Below are 24,129 nucleotides of genomic sequence, written 5' to 3'. Positions count from 1 at the left end.
AATTCTGACCTTAGATGGTGTTTTATTTCCTCATTTCACAGGCAAAGTGCAAATTCATCATTAAAAAAAAAAAAATCTGTGTCAGATGGAACTTCCTCAGATTTTGTTTGAGAAGTTGCCATCATTTACGATAAGGAAGAAAATAAAATGAAAAAGGTGTTGTTTGTTTGTTTGTTCTTTAAAGTAACTCATCCCAAGCTCCTGCTCAAATTTAATTCAAGAGTCCTTTAAATTGTATTTATCCCCTAATTTATAACAGTTTGGTAAGGTTAAGCCTGAGCAAAATTTCTTTCTCCTCACTTCTTGACTTTTAATCAAAAAGACCTATAGAAAGAAGACTCCTCCTAGAGTGCAAATACTTGAGGGAAAGTCAGAGCATCCTCTATTTACCTGTGCACCTGCAAAGGAAAACTAAAATGTCTGAAGCCCCACCTTTTAAGAACCTTGTGAAACAATCTGGGAACTGAGCCAAAACCTACTCTCTCACTATATAAGACTTGGGAGCAGACAGGTGTTTCCTCAGAGGCAGGTTGTTCGGTAGTTTCTACCGGACTTCCAGAAGATGGGCACAGGTGGTGGGATACGAATACCACTATGGATAACAATACTAGCACTTGCCTTCATACAGATCAAAGGTAGGAAGATTCACTTTCTTGGCTTTTTTACTGTTTTAAAGAATTTATAGCTTGCTTTGGAGTTTGAAACTTTTTTTTCTCTTGGCTTTGTGAAGCTAATGAAGCTGTTACCTTTAAGATTTTCTTTTCTGTTGCAAATACTTTCCTTCCTAAGAAGAGGAATTTAATTGTCTTGAAAAAATTGTACTGTAGTCCATGCTCTCATCCTGTTTTCTCCAGTGGAAATCTGGAATAGCTCCACTGAATTCAGTGAAACTCACTCAGAACTCACATTTCATCAGAATGCCTCAAGATTTGTATTTAGCTTTTGATGTCCACTTCAAGGTGGTATAGCATTTCAAAATGCAAAAACCAGAATGTGCAAAAGTGGCTCTAGGAAGGAACAAATCAGCGAGGTATGACTGCATGCATTATTAGAGATTTTGTTTGTTTTATCAACTGATAATACAGTATTGAAAAAAGGTGACATTTTTCTTGAAAAACATTGGATAACAGATTTTAAAATTTCATCTATAAATGAAGTTGCATAAAACTTTAGAGCACAAGGCTGGTTTTTGATGGGGTGAAAACAAATGAAGTTGTCTTAAATATTCTTAGCGGGCACGCACTACTCACAGATGAATGGAAAAAAAATGTTATGTATACTTCACCTGGTAACGTCCCTTAAAGTTTAAAGTAGTAAAGTTAGGTTTTAGTGCATTTTGATTCAGACACAGATCCAATAGCATTATTTCACTTTTTTCCTACTCCAGATATTTCGGCACTAATTTATGTCAAAAGGTGCTAGTGTTAAAGAATAGCCCATTGAAAACTAGCTGCAGCATTATCACGGCACACAATGGAATCAGGAATCTGCAGTGAATATGGCATGAGGCAGAGTGTTGGAGCCATACAGTGCATAGAGAGAGAAGCAAAAAATCTCTCTGAGGCTAGACAGTGGAGAAGAGGAGCCCAGAATCATTGAATGGTTCATTGTATAAAAACGGGCACAATGTGTCCATCCAACACCAGAGGCAGACCCCAGCTGGTCCAAAAAGGAAGGGACTTACTCCCTGCAGCTCTGACTTCAGCATTAACCCCTCTAGTGGTGCTACCCAAGGACTGCCCTTGCTGTGGGATGCAGCAGAGGGTGAGGCTGCCTTTGCGGTTTTCTCCAATCAGCATAGCCTCCCCTGCAACCTGCCCTCTGATGAGCTCTCACTAACTGGTGCATTAAAAGCTCCTCTGGCCCATGCAGATTTTGTGTGTATTCTTATTCTGATGCTGCAGTGGAATGGAATGAAAAAGCATTTTTTTCACTGGAAACAAAACTTTTTAGTTTGGAGCAAAATCACCAGTCACAAATGTATGTGTTGGAAAGACCTGTTCTGTGTGGTTTCTGTGACTGTTCGTTCTTCTTCTGTCATTTATTACAAAAGTGCTTGAAACTGTAAAATACATAATGACTTTGGCTTTCAGGGAAAGAGGACAGAGATCAGCCCATTTACTTTAAATGGATCCTTCCTGTGCAAAAGGGACCTATTTTTAAAACCCTCTGGGTAGACAAACGGTTTTATTGACAAAGTACACGGTGATCATAAAAATCTGCAGTAATATTAAAAAAATATTTTTTTTTTAAATATGAAGGAATAGTATGTGACCTTCATGATTGCATGTACAAATCCTAATGCAAATCTGACCTCCTGTACATGAAGATAGTTTTGCTGATTTTTTATATACTGACTATTGCATATTTAAGCAGATATAATTGAGAAATTATGAGGGAACTCAAGAAAATTAGACATTAACATTTTCCTCCTCCACTCTTCTTGATGCAGTTCAAGCTCAGGATGTTGATCCACAAACAAAATCAAACTATGTTTCCCCGTCCATCCTGCAGCGACAAAAACGTAAGTATTTTTATGCTGATCTATTTCTAAGATCTTGTCCCAAATTTAATTGATAAATAATAAGATTGCTAGAAACCGGTTACTTCTAGCTAGAACATACTTCCCTTCCCCAGCCTCCCAGCTCGTTCCCCAGGGGAAAAAAAAAAAAAAAAAAAAGAGAGAAGGAGAGAAATCCTCTGTACAATTTATCCAATTCCTGGCCAATCTCTGACTACTCTAAACTGGAGAACATCCTCTGAGGTCTTGCCCAGTGGATCTGGTCTACTGATATGATACAGTTATCTAATCTTTAACTTCATGAAAGGTACACACTTTCTATATAAAAGTGTGTTTTCAGAAGAGGCGTATGTACACATACACATCACCAAGGTACTTGATAGTAGGAAATAAAAGATGCATTTTTTATGCTGTGTCAAGATGACTGCATCACTCATGAGAGAATAAGAAAATTGTAACTACCTTAAACATATGAATCATTAAACACTACAAAATCACTCATGACATGTAACTGTACAGAACAAATACCATAACTTCACAGAGCAAAATAGGGGTTGAAGGATGCAATGCTGAGTGGTACATTAGTGATGATAGGCTGAATCAATTAATCATTAATCCTGTCTAGCAATCCGCAGTTTGTGAAGTCACTAACTGGTGATTAAAATAGTGATAAACCCAAACTGGAAGTGTACCACAGATTATTTAATAATAGTGAGCACATATAATTATTGGAACAGGTTGTCAAGGAAGGCAATATGTATGATTTTCCTTGAAATTCTTACATCAGGGCTGAATGAGATTGTCTTTCTAAAACATGTATTTGTATTAGTGATATTTTTTTGATCTAAATGCAGAAGTCAATGGCTGACATTGCACAATCTATAGTTTGGAAGTCATCAAACTCTACGATTTTGATACTTTCAAGGGAGAAACTTCATCAGTTCCTCAGACTGTCATGTTAAGAAAACCACGTTGCAGGTTCTCTAAGTATTCTGTACCTTTTGTTGCTGGATCCAAAGAGAAAACATTAGATTTGGATGTGGAAAATTTAGGGCTGGATCCTACCAATAGAAGCCTTGCATGAAAAGTACATGTGTAAAGTTTAATAGAATTTGAACTACTGTCTAAAAAATATCTGCTTAGAGTTGGTTGTGTAAAACCGCATGTCTCAGCACAAATAAAGATATGAGCTTTACAAAAAAAAAACAGCTCCAGTTTCTCTTCCTCGCTTCTAATATTCTTCAGTAACTGTCTGCTTCTAAGTGAGAGGCAAAGTTTCAGACATAGTCATTTAAACTTCTTTTTCTGCATTTCTGTTACAAACACTGTGCTCAGGCCCAGCATCAGATAGGAGTCTTGAACAAACAATGGAGGAAAGTAATACAACCAAAGAGTATGGTCTTTAGGATCTGGCTATTAGTGAAATATATAGAAAGACAGAAGCACTGCGTAAAAAACACCAATAAAACCTTGTTGAAACTTCCACCTAGAGTGTAAGTAGTAGTAGGAAATATTAATCCCTAAAGAGACTAGGCAATCTCGATCCATCTTTTAGGACTTCTAATAGATGAAACTTGATCATTTCCCCACCCTTAGGTTTTCCACGGTCTTCGAAATCCCAAGAAGTGACAATCATTCCACCTTTTCAAAACACACTGAAATTAAAGGGTAAGTTGAACAAACATCATGGATCAGATATCTGTGTTCTTGCTGATCACAGGAGTAGAGCATGGAGTAACCCAAAAGATTAACAAATTGTGTCAGATCTTTTAGCACCATAAAATTAAAAAAATGAACAAGAAAAGCAGTCAGTTCATCAGATAACAAGGATAATCTAAATATGACCCCAGTACTCAACCTGTATTTTGTTAATACAATGCAGCTTCTTTTTTCTTTAAAAAATAAATAAATAAATTATATATATATATATATATATATATATATATAAGTATATATATAAATAGTACTGGGGCAAATGATGCCAAATATTTCCAGTAAAGAGAGGGAAATATTAATGTGTTTAAAGCACTAGTGAGACACCTTATCTAGGGTTTAGGGTGCAATTCCAACTAACCATGTTCAAGCAGAGTGAGTGTAAATCTGGAAGAGACACGGTGAGGGACTGTGAGGATAATCAGGGAGATAGGAGAGCCTGCTTGTAATGAAATGAAGACTTGAAAGAGATGAGTGATTTCTATAATGGGTGGGGGGGAGGAGCAGGGAAGCGGAACACCTTCAAGGTAAAGTGTAATACTGGCACAAGAACAACCAGGTATGCATAAGACAGGAATATGTTTTGGAAGATGCTGGCAAAAGTCATCCAGCCATTCAAAGGGCACAGCTCTGAGTGGCCTTCCCTAGCAGGAGTACAAGCTAGTTTAAATCTAACTTTAGACTTGTTTTACAGTGCAACTTCAGAACTCCTTACATTTAGGAAAGAATTTATAGATTATGGCTGTCAGCAGAACTAGAGCATTGGACATAGTGACCCAGGAGATCTCTTCTTATCTTAGGCCCTCTATCCCTATGCAAACCAGATTTAAGACAAAATATAACTGACCTAAATAAATAACAGATTGCTAAACAAATAGCTTTACAAGAAGGAAAACAGGAGATGGGCTTTTTAGACAGAGATTAGTGAAAGAAATAAAAGGGAAAAGCAAATAAAAGGAGGGTATCTACAGCAAGTTATAGAAAATTCTTACTGCTTATTTTGAATCCACAGCTGGCAACCCCTCTCACAATGGCCGTGTATGCAGCACATGGGGTAACTTCCACTTCAAGACCTTTGATGGGGACATCTTTTACTTCCCTGGGGTCTGCAATTACATCTTTGCATCCAACTGCAAATCTCCCTATGAGGACTTCAACATCCAGATTAGGCGTACCATGGTGGAAAATGCTACCATAATCACTCACGTCATCATGAAGCTGGATGGAACAGTGATTGAACTGACCCGTGGCTCTGTCCTGCTTGATGGCAAACTGTATGTTCATAACTTGAAACTTCCATCACTGTTCTTAGTCCCAGTGGGCTCTTTGAGCGAGCATCCCTTTCTCTCATCTGATCTCACATTGCTTCCATTGCTCACATTGCGGCTGGAAGGATCAGGTCCTTCCTGAGCTATCAACAAAAATAAGAGGGCCTGACTAAGTGCCACTTCCGCAGATTATCCCTGTCCCCGTTTTGTTCAGATGAATCATATCCCAGATGCTGCCTCATTGCTACAATCATGTATGTGTATATACAACTGAGTCTATATGCTGGATTCAGTCAAAGTGTTAGATTTTTACACTCTTTAAGTTTCTACTTAATTTTTTCAGAACAGGATCCTTGAGAGGAATTTTTGATGGCTTTTGTCCTTGCACTGAACAGCATGCAGTTTGGCAGTGACTGCAGCTTGTACCTACAACCATTTAAAATGAGCTAGTCTGGAAGCTTGCTATCCATGTAGCAACGGTAGCACTGACTTTTGTATAGGGTGTGAAACCTGTCCAAAAGGTAGGGTAAATATTTGGGCAGCTATCCCACAGTGAATTGTGTATTACAGCAGTTAGGTACAGCAAGCTAGTCTAAAGGTTATCTTGGGTACACCTTTGTGAATGGCACTCATGTCACAGAAAGTCTAAAGCATCTATCCCTTCATTATCAAGGGCTTTAAGGAGTAAATAGCAATATCCTGAAGCATATTGCCTGCAAAACAGAACCTCCCAGCACTTTTTTGAACAATACAACCTAAGACACAGGCCAACATTTTTTTCTTAGCAAAACACCATTAACAGAGATAGCCAAAAGGAACAGCAAGAAAAGCAAGGTTGATCCACTTGCACAATGAGAAGCAATTGCATAGGAAACAGTCAACATGTTACAAACGTATATTGCCTGGATTTAGTTACTGCTCTTATTTCCTTATCTATGCATGCTGAAGCTTCACAAAGAGAATGAGAAAGGGCATCAGTGTGGATATTCAGTAGATATTCTGTCCCTAACCCTGCTGAAATACAGTGATCTTTTTCCAGAGTTCAGATGCCCTACAGCCATATGGGAGTCTTGATAGAGAAAAGTAACAACTATTTGAAAGTTTCCGCCAAGTTAGGACTGACCTTCCTTTGGAATGAAGAGGATGCCCTCCTGGTAAGAAAACATCCAAGACATGTCAGAAAGCCTATATTTTTGGAATAGTCTGTTTATATCTTTGCAGTTTTAATCAGCCAGGCAGGCATTAGTTACTTCTGGATTTGTGTCCATTTTCACTGTATTGCTCTGTCTTCCAGTCTTCTCCCAATTTCCCTTTTTTTCCCACCAAGCTCATCTCAGGATCAATAGACCCACAATAATAATGTCCCCACCTTCAGTGAAGTATTCCTCAGATTCCAGGTCCAGAAATGTGTTCAAGTTCACAGCCCCAGGGCTAGAATAAGACCAAGTTTTTCTTGGTAGCCACTGACCTTCTCAATGGAGTCTACCTTGTTACCACACAACACATAAGCACATAAGCAATATTGATGTAACCTGTGCTTCTAACCATGAAGCTTGATATTATTATGAACCTAAACTCTCTTTCCTCATTTATTTTAGGTGGAACTAGATAAGAAATATGCCAATCAAACTTGTGGACTTTGTGGGGACTTCAATGGAATTCCAATTAGCAATGAATTTATTTCAGAGAGTAAGTAATAAAAAGCATTATTAAGTATTGGTGCTCTGTTTTTCTTTCTTTCAGCGGTATACTGTAACATAGGTTGTAGACCCAACTAACTGCAAAACTAGTGATAATGTATTTCTATAATGTCGGTTATGCATAGAGTTAAAGCTCTGAGTTGTATTAGGCTGCTTCCATCAGTGTTAGATCTTTTAAGGTCTGCCACATACAGCTTTCTAGGTTTTCAATAGTTAGGATTCAGTTCCTTGTATACCTTCTTCACCTCCTTTTGCTTTTCATATTATGATGATATTATTCTGTAATCACTGTTCATGTAATAGAGGGCAGTATCAGAAGATTCCTCCATACAGAAGCCAGTAAACCAGAAAATATTCTAATATTTGGACTGATTTTACAGATATGAAACTGACTCCCATACAGTTTGGGAATAGGCAGAAGATGGATGGGCCCACAGAGCAGTGTAATGATCCTATTCCTCCCGCTGTTCTTGTGAACTGCTCGGCTGAATTTGTAAGAACCTCTCTCAAAATTTGTTTTCTCAGTGTAAAATACATTCTTCCTGTCTTTGGATAAAATTGTTAGAATTGAGAAAATGTAGCACAAATATGACTCACCCTTAGGTTTGGAAAGAAAATGCTTCTAAATGTAACATTTAATTCTTTACTAAAGTGAATGCTAAAAACTTGCATTCACTTTCCAAAAGAAGACTGGATATTTTCATGAAAGAGAAATGCGCTGAGGATGTCTTAAAACAAAGAAACCGCATAATGCTTGGGAAGTCACCTGAGCTGAAATTAACTCAAGATATGGGAAGATAATGGCATTCATCAAAGAAGTTCCACAAGTATTTGCCCTATTGTTATATGCTTCCCTAAATATCTGCTTATGGCTACGGTTGGAGAGGTTTCTGGATCAGATGGACCTTTGGTTTGTTCTGCTACATGCTTTAAATAATTAGTTTCACATTTTCTAAACATTTATTTTACCTTCTCAATTTTCCCTCCTAGGCTTCTATCTGTGAGACAGTATTAACCAGTAAAGCATTTACAAGCTGTAATGCACTTGTGAATGTTCAGAACTACATTGAAACCTGCATACAAGACCTGTGCCACTGTGATAGCTCTATGGCTGACTTCTGCATGTGCAACACCTTTGCTGAATACTCCAGGCAGTGTGCTCATGCAGGTGGACAGCCTCTGAACTGGAGAACCTCAGAACTGTGTCGTAAGTATGTCAGGAACAAACCTTTCACCTGTGCTTACTACCCATACCTAGAGAACTTTAAATATGTTTTTTGTTGTTGTTGTTGTTTTTATTCCCTGAGGAAGACAGCCATTTAGAGGTGCATGCCATCTTCATGAAATCAGTTTTACTGTGAGCATACCCAGGACTTTGGGCATTTGGAAGTTTAGAGGATTTTGTATTACTAAGGGTTTTCAACATATGTCAGAAAGTCTAAAATGTTGCAGCCTCCACTTGGATTAGAGTTCGCCATTATGTCTTGACAGAAAACATCCTAAATTGCAAATACTGTCTTCTCAACATTTCAAATGAAAACTCTGCATTATAATATTCTTTCTACTTTCAGCCAAGTTGTGTCCTTTCAACATGAAATACCAGGAGTGTGGCTCCCCCTGCTCTGACACATGCAGCAATCCAGAACGATCTGCACTTTGTGAGGATCATTGTACAGATGGCTGCGTCTGTCCTGCAGGCAAGCTTATTTCCTGCTCTTTTCTCATAGCTGAAGCTGCTAGGACACAGATCTGTTCATTTAACAACTTTCTGCATCATTCTCCTCATGTCATCACTGTTATTATTGTTAAAGTAATAACTAAATTTCTTTCTTTATACACATACCCCATTTCTATTGAGATTTCTAAAAGTACCTTTTAAAACAATAAACATGCCTGAGAAACGTACGTAACAACTAAACCGAGAATAAGGTACTTCACTCCTAACAGTAAGGTCATGATTCCTGGGGTTAGCAAAGCTGTGTCTGGTTCCCCAAATTACCAAACTCTTCCCATCCAGTGCTGAGTGGCTGAAAAACAAGGAGCTGAGAGAGCACTAGGTAATGTGTAAAATCTGGTGCTTCAGAGAATTACGCTTGAGAACTGAATATCAATACAAGACAAAAAATGTAAATGTGTTTTCTTTGTGCACGTGCACTTTGAAGGCTGAGAATTGTTGTTGTTGTGAGTGACTGCATGGTAAGACCTTCACACCTTGCAGTTTTTCTGCCCATCCTCTATGACAAGAGGTAACCATTTTAAAATAAAACAGGGGAGATTCAGGCTAGACATGAGGAAGAAATTTTTTACAACGATGGTGGTAAAATGCTGGAACAGGTTTCTCAGAGAGGTGGTAGATGCCCCATCCTTGGAGACATTCAAGGTCAGGCTGGGTGGGGCTCTGAGCAACCTGATGTAGCTGAAGATGTCCCTGCTCATTGCAGGGGGTTTGGACTAGATGGCCTTTGAAGCTCCCTTCCAACCCAAACTATTCTATGCTGTCTCACAGAAATCACCGTGACTTGTTTGTACAATTGAATCGACTTCTCTTAGATATGCCTTTGGGTATAAAAATATTTACTGTACAAATGTGTCCCTCAGCAGTCTCACAAATGATTCATCTATTCCACCTCATTATCTAGTAATTTTAATCCTAATTCCAATCTTATAAAGTCCAGAACAGAAAAGTATTTCCCTAGAAGTCTCTTTTGATCCCCCTAAGATTTTAGATAGGTTTCAATGGTATGTAGCTTTTCAGTCCCTACATACCTGGCATCCTATTATTTCAAAGTACTTTCTATTCATTTTCTGTGTAATGTAGAAGAAATGGAACATGCTTTCAGGCATCTGTCATATATGTGTACAGAAGCAGGTTCTACACTGCACAGAATGAGTAACAGACCATTTCTTTCCCTAGGAATGGTATTTGATGACATTAATGGCGCTGGTTGTGTTCCCCGTAAAGAATGCCACTGTACCTATGAAGGTGAAATTTATGCTCCTGGTGCCTCTTTCTCATCTAAATGCAGATCATGGTAATACTTCTTTCTCATACTTCTTTTTTTTAGGTGCATTACCTGAACATTTTGAAACAGGAAAAAATTACTATTTTCCCCTTAAAAATGAATGAGGACCTACTTATCAACTGAAGTTCTTTGATTACACATTTTTAGAGGATACTTATATCTCTGTTTTCTCCTCACACTTGAAAGTAAAAAGTTGAGTTTAGTTATAGATATTCAAATTTCAGGGACAAACAATTAAAAGAGACAATCAAATTCAGATACCAGAGGTGTTTAAAAATGTGAGTTACTGTGTTACTACCTTTGGAGCACTATAGTGTAATATTAAGATGCTCGTGTAAATAATATGGAGGATGTGACATTTAGAGACATGTTTCATTAGTAAGAGTAGGAGATCACATTTAGAGGCATGTTTGACAGAGATTATATATATTTTTTCAATATCATTGTAATTACTGATGTATTATGGCATACATGTATGCAAATGTACCTATGTATACAAGAAAAACAAACATGCATGTTATTTTCCAAGAAATACTTAACATGTTTGAAGCTTAAGCCATGCTAATGGAGGTGAGGGACAATCCTTCGTATGTTACAGAATGGATACCAGGTTCACCAGGACTGCATTCTGTAAAAAGACAGGACATTAACAGCAATATATAAAAAACTATCATTAGTGTAATTGTGCCTGCCTCAAACTTACTCTGAGATTTCAAAGCAATGTTGGTTTCTTTGACAGTATGATCAGTGTTTCAAGAGGGAAATTAAGGCATCAGCTGCCTTTATTATTGTCTCTCATTTACACTTGTATTACCCAAGGTTACTGAATGCCTTCTTCATTTCAGTATCTGTGCTGGAGGTGAATGGTCTTGTGTGAGCCAGTCATGCCTTGGGACTTGCAGCATTGAAGGAGGCTCCCACATTTCAACATTTGATGAGAAATTTTATTCTTTCTTTGGAGACTGTAGCTATGTCCTAACTAAGGTAAAAATGAGACACAATCCTTGCTAAAGAAACATGCTAAAGGAAAATGGTTTTATTATATATAACACTGTTTAATTAAAGCTACTTGCAAACACATCAACTTTCTGAAACTTAGCGGGTCAACATGGAGCCTTAAATGGATTTAGGGGGCTTTCTCTTAGGATTATATTAAGTAAATTTATTGTAGTAGTTTAACAGCATTTGTAATGGAATTATTATACAGAATTCACGGGAGAGGAGTTATTTCATCAAGATAATCAGCCTTCCAAACAGTCTTTCCCAGTAAACACACAAGTCTCTAGAGTTTAAAAGCAAAAGGCTAAGAAATACATATATTTGAAAACCTGAATTAGAAATAGATGACTTACAAAAATACCTAAGATTTACTGGAGTTTTTAGATTAGTAGAGACTCAATTCTTAGTAGATATATCTAATATAATTACTACTGAATAGCACATTTCAGAACCCTAAGTATATTTGTTATTTCTTTCGGATGAGTGATGTAAATAATTTCCATAAAGACTTCATATTAAATAAAATCCATTGTAAAAAAACTCAAACCAGATGTTACGAAGAACATCATAAAAACTTAGAAATGGTCTAGAATGAGCTAATTTAGAAATAGGTTAGACTATATCAATGAAACTTTCTATGAGGTTCACAAGCACTTGGCTCAATCCACAATGGGACCGTAGACCAGACTTACACATTAAAATACCCTTTTGGTACCAACACATACAATTAGGTTGCCAGAGGCTCTGAAGGTACAGAAAAGCTCTAAACCTGGACACAGAAGGTCAAAACCCCCACAATTTTAACATTAAATTTCTAGATGGCTGTAATTTTGCATCTCACCTGTCCTCAATTTAATCTTCATTATGCCAAGAAAGTGATAAGACACTTTCAGAACCAAAGCCTTCTGTGTGTTTCCCTGTAGCATCTTTGCTATTGCACATACTTTGAATATAGCTAACAGAACACAGTCCAGTGAAAATCAGAACCAGGAGAAAAACTGAGTTCTGTCTTTATGCAGTAGCTTAGTGAACAGTAATTTTAACTTAATTTTCTACTATAAGAGGATATTTACATGCATTTTTCCTACCTATTAAAAGTATGTTCAAATCACCAAGCTCTTTGATAATCTATTCAATGCACAAGAGAGTGGAAACAATTCCTCTCCTCTTCCAGGTAAACACCATAACCAATGGGCAAGAAAGGAAAACTTCCTTGTCTCGTGTATTAAACTAGCATTAGCTAAACATTAGCAGCCACTATTACCTAATCATTAGGAAGCTTTAATGTTCAGATTAATATATCTAACTTTCACTTGAATGTCAGAAGTAATGGATAGCTTCCACCATGCAAACTGCATGAATGCCAGCTTACTTGGTGACTGCATACATATATGGAAGAACATGTTAGCAGGATGAAAAGCAATAAACAATATTTTAAAATACTTTATTAAGAATGCCATTTGAGTGTAAAACTTCCTGACATAACAATATTTTAATATGACAAATCCTTTTAACAATATATTTTGATTTCTTCTTCTAGCTCTGTGACAGCAATGAATTCACTGTTCTGGGTGATATCCAGAAGTGTGGCCTGACTGACACTGAGACATGCCTCAAGGGTATAGCCATCAGCCTGAGTGGAGGACAAACTGTAAGTAGCTAAAATAAATACCTAACATTCTGCAGGGATGTTTTCAAAGCTTAATAGACAAGTAGTTTGCAAATAGCACATACCAGCACAGGCAGGAAATCTGCACTGATTTTGTTTGTTTGTTTTAGCTCATTTGAACATTATTTAAAGAAAAAATCAGAATAAAGTATGTAGATTGGAAGATACTAGTTGTCTGCCATTTAGTTATCTTTGAGCTTTTGCTTTTTTGGTTTGACAGTCAATGGACCCAGTAATAAAGATTAAAGAAAGAGTATAGAAATCAAAACATCATCACAATCCCCACCAGCTTTTATTCTTTATCCTGAACAATGCTACATAGCAAACATTTGGAAAGTGTTTTACTTTTCTTAAATATGCTTGATAATCATTGCCTTTTTTTGTGGACAGAACATTGTGATCCAGCCTTCTGGCAGTGTGTTTGTGAATATGATTTACACACAGCTGCCATTCTCTGCAGGTAAGTTCCTTTGGAAGACCTCTGTGATGTTGCTTGGTTTTGACTTTACAGTGTTATTACATCAGTTAATCTAAAGCCAAATTCTAATTAGCTATTCAACTCTCATAATTTTAGCAAAAACATGGTCTAATTTTAGCAACATCTGATTAAAGGGAGATTCAAGCAAATAGTATCATTGTACACTTCCAGATCCAAACACTGCCATAAGAGAGGAAACAAAAATTCTGATTTACAACAGGACTGCAAGATTTCAAATTGTTTAGTTCCGTGTGTTCCCTCTGTCCATTTGCTTGATACATATTCATCACTGGAGCCCTTCTCTCCCACAATTTCTTTTCAGATACTACTGCGCCTGAATAGAAAGCAAATCATGAAAGCACGGAATAGGTCGAGGTTGGAGTCTACCACTAAATCACACTATATCATTTTCATTGAGCAAAAGTGTTTTTTAAATAGAAATAGCAGGGTGTGTTCTTCCCCTTATTTTAAATTGTTTGACAGAAAGTGGAGGTTTTTTTATACATCTGTTGTTTAAGGTAAAGACATCCTGTTTTGGTGCTGGATTTGAAATCCTATATGGATCATTTTTCCTCCAGTTCTTCAGAAATTAGATTCAAAACAAACACAGCTGTAGAATCCCTCTATATAATGAACAGTTATTTCAACTGTTAATCTCATATGAAATTGTAACTCTTATGTTCTTATGTCCCTAGCAAATGTCACCATCTTCAGACCATCATCTTTCTTCATCATTTTGCAAACAACCTTTGGTCTTCAGCTACAGGTTCAGCTTGTGCCTCTCATGCAACTTTTTATAGACTTAGACCCATCACATAAAGGACATACCTGTGGTAAGTGATCTTATCGTAACAACTGCCTTCATCAGTATGCTTCATTCCATAGGAGACTTTCACAGCCCATCTTCTTCCTTTTAGGTCTCTGTGGAAACTTCAATGACATACAGACAGATGATTTCAAAACCACCAGTGGTGTAATAGAGGGTACCTCAGCTGCCTTTGGCAATACTTGGAAAACTCGGGCTGACTGTCCTGATGCCAAAAATACCTTTGAGAACCCCTGTACTGTCAGCATACAAAATGGTAAACTCAGCATACAGTAACAACTTCTATTCTCCTTTAAGATGGAAAGAAGGAATAAGCTGATCAACCAACAAGCATTTAGCTAAAATAACAGTAGATCATTTGCACACACAATTTTCCTCCGTTCAAAATAGAAATCTTTAATTACTAAATTATAATTAGGATAATATTGTGGATCTTCAAAAATATTCTTTTGGATAAAGAAAGAAAGTCGTTTTGCCAACTTATTTAAAAGAAACTGGAACCATACAGCATATCAGGGATTCGTTCCTGAAAAGGATTGATTGTCATATAGGAAAAAAGCTGTGCATAGCCCCACTGAAGACTGGACTCAGTGTGGTCCTTCCACTGTTAAATTGAGATCCAGATCTACAATTCAGAACTTCATAGCTCTCAGGATCCATTTCAGCCAATTAAATATTTAATTTTTGAGCATTCACAAGCCACTCTTCTGTTTTCTGAGATGAACTAGTGTATTGTTAATTCACAATGTGAACCTTCTTTTTCAAAATTCAACTAAGGATGTCTTAGTTTATTCCCTGACAACTACCATGAATTAAGAGCATTCAGTTTATGAAGAGTTTGTATTTCTTTAGAGAGGAAGTGAAAGACTGTGTTTCAGCAAATGCAGAGCTGAATTCTATTGCAAAGCTAAGTTTACGCACTTTCCCTGCAGGAAGTATAATTACATTGAGACAAATGTTTATACAATGAAGTGCAATAGAAATTCTTATCATGTTTTCAATTCACAGACCAGTATGCTCAACACTGGTGTGGGCTGCTCTCTGATACTATGGGACCTTTTGCTGAGTGTCACTCTACAGTGAATCCAGAAGTTTATGAGAAGGTACTTGGCTCTTAACTTTTTCCCATTTAAAAGAAAAATAGCAGATTTTTGATACTAATACCTGAGAGAATAACTTGCCAATTGGGAGGATATGCATTCATGGTAGTTCTTTTCAAGCCAAGGGTTCATTTTATCTACACATGACAATAATAGCTGCTTTATAAAGGTACCTTTCCATTCCCAGGAGGATAAACTTACAGGTGTATTCCTGCTGCCCATATTTTTAGGTATTAAGCAAAATGCCTAAGCTAGGAACTTGGACTCCCTGGACTCCTGATAAGGTCAAAGGACAAAAGGAAAGTTTCAGTCAGAATCTTAGTTAGTACTTTGCTTAGTTGCTCTGAACTGCTCTCAGAAGGCTTTTGCATATATCCAAGGACAAGGCAAGACATGTGTGTAAGAAGCAGTAAGGATATTTAGATAAGATGTGAACAAAAATGTTCCAGGAATTCAAGGTGATGAAGCTCTGGAACAGACTGCCTGGGAATTTTAAAAAATCTCCCTGTTATTGGAAATCTGTAAAATCATGTTCAACAAACATTTTCTGGAATGATAACATTATAGTAACCTTGCCTGGCATAGTAAGACATTAAATGACTTGTTTTCTTCATTCCTCTGATGCAGAGAGCCCAAGCTCCTGAGCCTAAGCCATAAAAGTTGGGTGGCATCAAATACCTTCTACTTGTTCTAAGTATATATGGCACAGTGGCTATAAACTGGAAGTAGCTGGGAGACCTACCAACACCCAAAAAAAGCAAAAAAGAGCAAGAAAAAGAAGAAACAGTTTAAAATTGTGAACCCCTAATTACTCTCTTTCCTTGCAAAGAATGTTTTTTGAAAGTGCTTAATGAAACCTTTGAATGAAAAACGGGCATAATTATGCATATGGATTGTACTCACTTTTAGCTCTAATGAATATGACACACTAAAGAGTATAGAGCATCATGGCTTTGACATGATAACCTGATGATTGTATTCAATCCTCTGTCCCTAGAACTGCATGTTTGACACATGCAACTGTGAGAAGAGTGAGGACTGCATGTGTGCTGCCCTTTCCAGCTATGTCAGGGCCTGTGCCGCTAAAGGAGTTCTCCTCACTGGATGGAGAAGCAAAGCCTGCAGTAAGTTCTACATCCCTTTGCGTCTTGAAAATTATAATCAAGAAGGGCTCACACATCAGCTCTCGGGGATTCCCACAGTAAATTGTGTTAAATTGTGTTTTAAGTTTTGCACCAACTTTCAAGAATTTGAGTAGGAAAGGAATACCATAAAAGACAAGCAGTAAACAGGAGAGAAATCTAAAAAAGTGGCTTTGTTAGATTATTTGTTCAAAACCAGTAGAAGCAACATGGACCTCAATACCCCTGCAACAGGAATAAAATAAGGATTTTTCTCAATTTACTGTAACAAAAAATATAAAAATAGCAATGAAGAAAAAACACATTTTACACATTAATACAATTAATTTTATTTTTTTTTTAACCTGGACAAAACAGTTGTATTCATGACACATTTATAGGGAAAAATTCTTCTCTAGCAGTACAAAAGAATGTTACACTATCGAGGTTATGACTAAAGCACATGTGCATACATTGCCATATTTACCATATATACTTTACCTCAAATACTGCATTTATACCTATATAATTTGTTAAAGGAACTAGAAATGTAACTCACCTTTTTACTCTCAAGCAAAATACACCACCTTGTGTCCAAAATCCTTGAAGTACATGGACAATGTTGATGCCTGTCAACCCACCTGCCGGTCTCTGAGTGAGCCTGATGTCACATGCAGCATCAAGTTTGTCCCAGTTGATGGCTGCACCTGCATAAATGGAACCTACATGGATGAAAGTGGCAAATGTGTGCCTGCTTCTAGCTGTCCTTGCTACTACAAAGGAATGCCTCTGTCTTCTGGAGAAGTGGTTCATGATAATGGTGTTGTCTGGTAAGAGATTTGTAAAAAAAAATAAGAAGATTTGATATGGGCAATCATGGAACCATATATAGTTTTGTGCAATCTATTAAAGTCAAATGCATGTCTCTCCCTAATAATTTCAATGCAAAAAAAACCCCACAGAACCTTAAAAAACTTTTAGGGCTATCCATGTTTGGAAGATTGTACTTAGACTAGTACAAGAATTCAACAAACCATACTGTGCTGGGTTAGCCTTGGCTAACAGCCAAAGTCTCACCCTGTCATTTACTCACTCTCACTCCCCACCACACGTTTTTCTTATCCATGACTGTAAAAGACTTGTTCCATGGTGAAAGATGTTTGATAACCCCATTACAGATTATTCCCATCACAAATGTCATCTGAGCTGGTCTAAAGGACAATTTTTAACCAGGCAAATACACAGAGCAAATATGTCTTTATATAGAATATACTTGTATTTTGGTCTCTTCTAATAGAGAATATTTTTGAACAGTACAAACAATTCTGATAAAGGAGACATTTTCTCTGTTTTATCACACAGTAATTTTTCATTATTTCAAATTTATTAGGAAACAAGCTGAAACATAACAAGGAAAAGCAAAAACATTTATTTTATTTTTATTTTTAATAGCACTTGCACTTACGGAAAGCTGAGCTGCATTGGAGAGAAACCTGAACCAGGTAACATATCACTTAATATTTTCTTTCATTCTCCCTTTCCACCTTCACCCTTTCCAGTTATCTCTTTTTTTTTCTTTTTTGTCATAATGATGTAAATTGTTCAAGTGTGAAATCAAACAAGAAAATGAACTCATTACTTCTGTAATATACACAATATTAAAAAAACACAAAGAAAATCTGTCTTACCTGTCAGATGGCTGAAAAAAGTTACAACCTCCTGGGTTACCCAGAGAAAAGAATACTTGGCCACCTTGCTAAACATGACAAAAAATGTGTCCACATTTTGAACAGAAATACTAAAAGCCTAAAAAATAATACAAAGTAAACCAGGGTCTTTGTTTTCTGGGGTTTCTTTGTTTGTTTGTGTTTGGTTTTGCTATCTTAAAGGAAGTGTTTCATGAAGCTAACTATATATTATTTCTATGAGTAGCCCAAGCATAAGTACAAGAAACAAATGAGCAGGATTTCAAAACAATATTCAGTTTCTCTTTCTGGTCAAGTGCATTATTTTAAGGTCAGGTATACCTATCTCACAAAAGAGTTATCTTCGTTTTCTTCAGTCTGCATTAAGGAAACACAAAGATGTAAATACATGGTTGATCTCACATTTCTCATGGTTTTTCTCTCTTTCAGTCTGCGTACCTCCCATGGTCTACATTGACTGTGGCAATGTCACTGCAGACATGGTAGGAGCAGGATGCCAGAAGAGCTGTCAGACTCTAGATATGGAATGTGTAAGTATAGACACTTTATATTCAGTTGAAAGCATATTAAACTAGATATCTTTTACAATTACCAGCTGCAGCTGGACTCTTCTATCAGGGGAATGTTGCAAGTCATATTTTCAATATGGTCTTTACAGTACAGAACCCACTGTGTCTCTGGCTGTGTATGTCCTCATAACCAAGTGTTAGATGGCAAAGGTAGCTGTATAGCTCCAGAAGACTGTCCATGTATTCACAATGGGAATTCCTACAGTCCAGGAGAATCCATCAGAGTTGGCTGTAACAACTGGTAAGAGCATATTGAAAAATATTGTTTTCAAGCGTAATAATTTAAGCTCTAGGTGAATTACAGCATTTCACACTAGTAGCAAGATTTATAGGAAGGAATCCTATGTAAGAGGATCCTCTTAGTATCTAAAAAGCAAGTTCTGTCTGTTTTGTACAGTGGCACACAGCACAGAAATTGCAAAGATTTTTCCTTGCAGGCAATCTCTACATGTCAATACATCCAACAAGATTTGGAAGCGTGAAAGATTTAAAGTATTTTCTAATCCAAATTTTTCATGACATCATGAATAGCATTTTGAGCTGTGATGCATTTCTGAGAATAAGAAAACCTTATTTTTTCATTATAGGCTTGTCACATTTTAAAATTAGATTGATGTACATGCAGGAATGTATATATAGCTTTATCGTGTGTATGTCTGGTTTTTACATTTGGAGTTCTTTTTGGCTTATGTAGCACATGTAGAAACAGAAAATGGCACTGCTCCCAGGAACCTTGCCTGGAAACCTGTTCTGTTTATGGAGATGGGCATTACACCACCTTTGACGGCAAACGCTTTGATTTTGAAGGAGACTGTGAATATGTTCTGATTCAGGTAACAGAGTCCTTTCCAAATCTTCGCACTATCGAAGTACCTTGCATTTTACCTATGACCATTCAGCATAGTTAACACTGAATATCATTCACCTGTTTCAGAACTACTGTGGTCAACAAGGTGTGAATCAGGGAACCTTCAGAGTTATCACTGAGAATATTCCATGCGGTACTACAGGAACCACCTGCTCTAAGTCTATTAAAGTTTTTCTGGGGGTAAGTATTTTCTTTAATAAGTTGTACCCCAAGTTTAATGTGCCAGAAGGATGAAACAAGGTGTCCCAGACTACATCATAAAAGTATCCTCCGAGACAGTGAAAATGTTACTACATTTCTTTGCTCACTGGCAACGATTCTGCTCTCTGGTAGAGAAAGCAAAGGGGGGAATTCTGAAGATAAATTGCTTAACACAAGGTTGTTAAATAGAATAATTTTGATGGTAATAGAGTTATAATGTCAATCACAGTTACTGGTGATATATAAAACTCTGTTCAATAGGTGACTTTTCAAATTGGCTTCTAAATTGCTCTTTTCCTATCCTAGAACTATGAACTGGTACTCAGTGATGGACACTCTGATGTCATTCAAAGGACACCTGGAGGAAAAATGCCATTCCAAATCCGTTCCATGGGCATTTACCTGGTGGTTGACACTACTGTTGGCCTGATACTCATGTGGGACAGGAAAACCAGTATATTCATCAAACTTAGTCCCAGCTTTCAGGTACATTTTAAAATCCAAAACCTGGGTAAAATTATTTCTGAAACATATTCATGCTAACTCTCAGAGAAAAAATGGAAATTTAGGTTGCAACCTGAAGATGGAAAGAGCAGTGATTGCATATTATTATCCTTGTAGTGTTGACTTAGATTGTGTACTACACTTTTGCTTAAATTATGTTAGATAAAATCAATTAGTTCGATGCTAAGAACAAAAGCCATGAGTCTACTCTTCTTCAGATCCTTATTCTTCCTAACAAGGAATTAAAGACATCTCTTCGTTAAAGGTATTTTATGAAAACATCCAAAACTGTTATTGAAGAGGTCCCAATAATCTTAAATAAGATTCACTCTGTTACTCACAGATACTGAGAAACTGTACCTTACTGACCTTTGTCATTTTGTGTTTATCCTCCTCAGGGAAATGTCTGTGGACTTTGCGGAAACTATGATGGCAATGGAAATAATGACTTCACTACTCGTAGTCAGTCTGTGGTAGGAAATGTACTGGAGTTTGCCAATAGCTGGAAAGTGTCTTCTAGTTGCCCAAATGCCAATCCTACCAAGGATCCATGCACTGCGAACCCATACAGGAAAGCCTGGGCACAGAAGCAATGCAGCATCATTACCAGTGAAGTGTTTGCGAAATGTCACTCCCAGGTATGACAAAAACTTCACTCTGAAATTCTCTTGAGTCAGAGATTACTGTAATTTCGATGTGGGATAGCTGAAAAATACACTGAAATACATTTTGTTGTACTTGACAAAATGAAGTTGGACCAAGTTTCAGAGAGACTGCATAGAAAGTATTTTCACTTTTTTTTTTTTCCAACTTGTGCCTTGAATGACTACACTAAATAAATTTATAGTGTTTTTTTGTTTGGCTGGTTTGTTTGGTTTAAAAAGAAAGGACAATCACAGATAAATTTCACAATATGTCTATTTTCTAATGGTATCCATTTCTACTAATCTACAATATCAGCCACCTGATAGATATGAGTGTGTGCTAGCTTGTAGTAATTAACAGTATTCTTCCTGCAAATGGATCTTCAACATCAAATAGTTCTTAGCATTATGACTTATTAGTAATATTATACATTTTCCTCTTGAATTTTTAAAGTATTCTCAGGGCTTCTTCCTTTCTTATCTTTCTCACACATACAGAGTTGTCAGTTTCAGATATTTTATTCAGCTTTTTTAGTACAGTGAATGCCTTTTGAAATAGGACAAGTGCATGAAAACTCAAATGTTTTTTCCAACAGGTTGAACCAAATGAATATTATCAAGCATGTGTGGATGATGCTTGTGCCTGCGACACTGGAGGAGACTGCGAATGTTTCTGTACAGCAGTAGCTGCCTATGCTCAAGCGTGCAATGAGCTGGACATCTGCGTTTCATGGAGAACCCCGTCTATTTGTCGTGAGTCTTACTCTACTACTTTTTGAAGAGGTCCAGAAGGAAAAGAAACAGAGAAGAAAAAAAACAAAAACAAGTAGAATGAAAAAAGAGAGAAGGATAGAATTGTATTTATAAGATGCGCTGCTGTATTCTAAAAGCAGCAAAAAAATGCACCATGAAGCAAATCGGATAAATCACTGGAAGTCAATCATCTACCCTCTTAAAATGAAACCATTGATAGTAACTTTACCAGTGGTGTCTTTAGTGTCTGATTTACTTGTCAGTCATGAACTACAGTATCATAATACTATTATATTACACTCCCACCTGGCTACATCAGACTAAATGTAAATAAATGTTAATGCATGCTAACTAAAATCAGTGATTCAATTAAATGATTTTTTTCTGTGCTTGATATTTTATGTTTTGTAACTTCATTGGTGTCAAAAGGTGGTAGAAATGTAAGAATTAGAAATTAGACAATATACTGTTAACCACCTAAGTGATTATACTGATCACTTTGGATTTTTACCCAGCAAAACTGAAAGACTGTGAAGCAAAAAGATCAAAAGCCTTTTTCTGACATTTCTCCCTCTTGTAGCTCTGTTCTGCGATTACTACAATCCACAAGGTGAATGTGAGTGGCACTACAAACCATGTGGAGCCCCATGTATGAAGACCTGCAATAATCCAAGCGGGAACTGCCTTCATGAGTTGAGAGGTTTGGAAGGTAAACATAATTATGCATATCTTGTTCTACTTATAAACAACTAAAATGCAATATGATTTTTTAAAATTATATTACTCTATTACATTATTATAATAGAAATTATAAGAGATTTCCTAATTATTATCTTACTCCCTGATGGATCATGAGCTTGTTTGAAGTGAAGATGAGGACAAAATGCTCCAAAGCTTAATGTGCAGTCAAAAGAATATCAGTAACAGAGTATGAAATTCCACGTACCATGTGAAATAATTTGGGTACAGCAAATACCAGAACATAGAGCTACTTCTACTTGTGAAAGAGCTAGTGTCAACACAACTGTCATTTTTTTTTTTTACTGCAGGTTGCTATCCACACTGTCCAAAGAATAAGCCCTATTTTGATGAAGAAACCATGACTTGTGTTTCTAATTGTGGTTGTTTTGAAAACGGAAAAAATTACAAAACAGGAATGCAGATGCCTTCAAAGCAGAATTGTCAGTCATGGTAGGATTAGTAAAAATTTTTAAATCTTGTCTTTAAAGTTGTGGAACATAATTCATCATGCATTAAGTTCTTTGTTTGCCAACAGGAGCTAGGACAGTCATAGGCTGCTGAATAATGCCTCATTTTCTTGTCTTCATAAGAACTTAAATGATGATGTAGTGAAAAATTTTACCATAGAGAGATTAATTTGCCCCTTATTCTGTATTCTTATGAAAGTACTTTTAAATTATTATTATTGTTATTAAGTAAAACAAATTAAAATAATAATGGTTATGACGATAGTCAGAATTTTTATTAAGATATCCCTAAAATCATTATGTAAAATTATTTAGAAGTCAGTAGGCAACTAATCTTCAGTGTTTTGAGCTTGTTTCTATTATTTTACTGGTATTTGCATATTTGCAACAGTCAGCAAGTATTACTGCACATTCTGGGCAGAAATGATGATGTGTTCGGACAAGTGCTACTACGTCTTCTATCAAATAGCACAAAGTTAGCAGAACCAGTTGTGAAACAGTTAACACCTGTTCTAAGATACCTTTAAATTAGCTAGTGTAAGCTCTGCAGCCAGAATGGTAAAGAGCTTAGCACAAAGCGCATTTGAGCAAACCCGACTTTCATGGCACATTTTACAGTGCATAGATAGCTTTGCCTGCATAGTCTACGTCATTAACTGCACTAAACATAAGCTGTTAAATACGTATCTATATTTAAGATTATTCAGTGTACAGATGCCCTTAGTAGCTGTAAACAGATATATTAAGATCCACTTCGTAACAGATAATAGATAAATTCCCTTTAAAATAGATTGCATTCTTGCACATTTTGGAAAGCTGATGGAAATTCTCTGTGTAGGAACCTCAACATCTGTGATGCACTGATCATTTCTCAAATGATACGGTTACTGCATTTGTCCTTTCAGAAAATAAGTGTACCTATCAGGGAGATAAGCACATTTCAAAACACCCTTCTCCACACCTTTGCCCAGCCTCCAAAAGCACCAATGAGGGTATTGCATGTTTAGTATGGTGCCATAGAAGGGTTGCCTTTCTTACCAGAAAACTGAACAATCCTGCCTAACCTGAATTTGTACAGCAGAACTGAGTCTCTAACTCAGAGAAGACAGGGTCTTTCTACATTTAAACATAGTATGAATAGCAAAGCATCAATAGAAAAAAATGAAACAATATCATGAACCAATTAATTGTCTCCTTTTTTCTCTTTTCCAGTGAATGCACAAATTATGGGAAAAAATGCAAATATGATGAACATGGT

At 36.7% G+C, this 24,129-nt stretch overlaps 1 protein-coding gene and 1 long non-coding RNA gene across 2 annotated transcripts in view; both read left to right on the top strand.

Moving 5' to 3' along the window:
* Positions 1-564: 564 nt before the first annotated feature.
* LOC139828090 (uncharacterized) lies at positions 565-4,189 on the top strand. Its single transcript, XR_011739310.1, has 3 exons — positions 565-635; positions 2,453-2,524; positions 4,118-4,189. It is a non-coding gene; the product is annotated as an uncharacterized lncRNA (long non-coding RNA).
* Positions 4,190-4,596: 407 nt separating this feature from the next.
* MUC5AC (mucin 5AC, oligomeric mucus/gel-forming) overlaps positions 4,597-24,129 on the top strand; it is a 48,895-nt gene continuing 29,362 nt past the window's right edge. The window contains exons 1-27 of the mRNA XM_071808610.1: positions 4,597-4,609; positions 5,247-5,508; positions 6,542-6,656; positions 7,101-7,191; positions 7,583-7,695; positions 8,193-8,409; positions 8,774-8,899; positions 10,117-10,234; positions 11,071-11,209; positions 12,765-12,875; positions 13,284-13,353; positions 14,067-14,204; positions 14,289-14,453; positions 15,206-15,300; positions 16,295-16,421; positions 16,993-17,248; positions 17,871-17,920; positions 18,554-18,654; positions 18,783-18,934; positions 19,388-19,526; positions 19,628-19,741; positions 20,069-20,248; positions 20,665-20,904; positions 21,507-21,663; positions 22,244-22,372; positions 22,713-22,854; positions 24,084-24,127. Coding sequence (XP_071664711.1) covers positions 4,597-4,609; positions 5,247-5,508; positions 6,542-6,656; positions 7,101-7,191; positions 7,583-7,695; positions 8,193-8,409; positions 8,774-8,899; positions 10,117-10,234; positions 11,071-11,209; positions 12,765-12,875; positions 13,284-13,353; positions 14,067-14,204; positions 14,289-14,453; positions 15,206-15,300; positions 16,295-16,421; positions 16,993-17,248; positions 17,871-17,920; positions 18,554-18,654; positions 18,783-18,934; positions 19,388-19,526; positions 19,628-19,741; positions 20,069-20,248; positions 20,665-20,904; positions 21,507-21,663; positions 22,244-22,372; positions 22,713-22,854; positions 24,084-24,127 — 3,604 coding nt within the window. The remainder of the gene's footprint in view (positions 4,610-5,246; positions 5,509-6,541; positions 6,657-7,100; positions 7,192-7,582; positions 7,696-8,192; positions 8,410-8,773; positions 8,900-10,116; positions 10,235-11,070; positions 11,210-12,764; positions 12,876-13,283; positions 13,354-14,066; positions 14,205-14,288; positions 14,454-15,205; positions 15,301-16,294; positions 16,422-16,992; positions 17,249-17,870; positions 17,921-18,553; positions 18,655-18,782; positions 18,935-19,387; positions 19,527-19,627; positions 19,742-20,068; positions 20,249-20,664; positions 20,905-21,506; positions 21,664-22,243; positions 22,373-22,712; positions 22,855-24,083; positions 24,128-24,129) is intronic.

Source organism: Patagioenas fasciata, chromosome 5, assembly GCF_037038585.1.
Source record: "Patagioenas fasciata isolate bPatFas1 chromosome 5, bPatFas1.hap1, whole genome shotgun sequence".
Taxonomy (NCBI): Eukaryota; Metazoa; Chordata; class Aves; order Columbiformes; family Columbidae; genus Patagioenas; species Patagioenas fasciata.
This window is presented reverse-complemented; position numbering and strand designations above follow the sequence as displayed.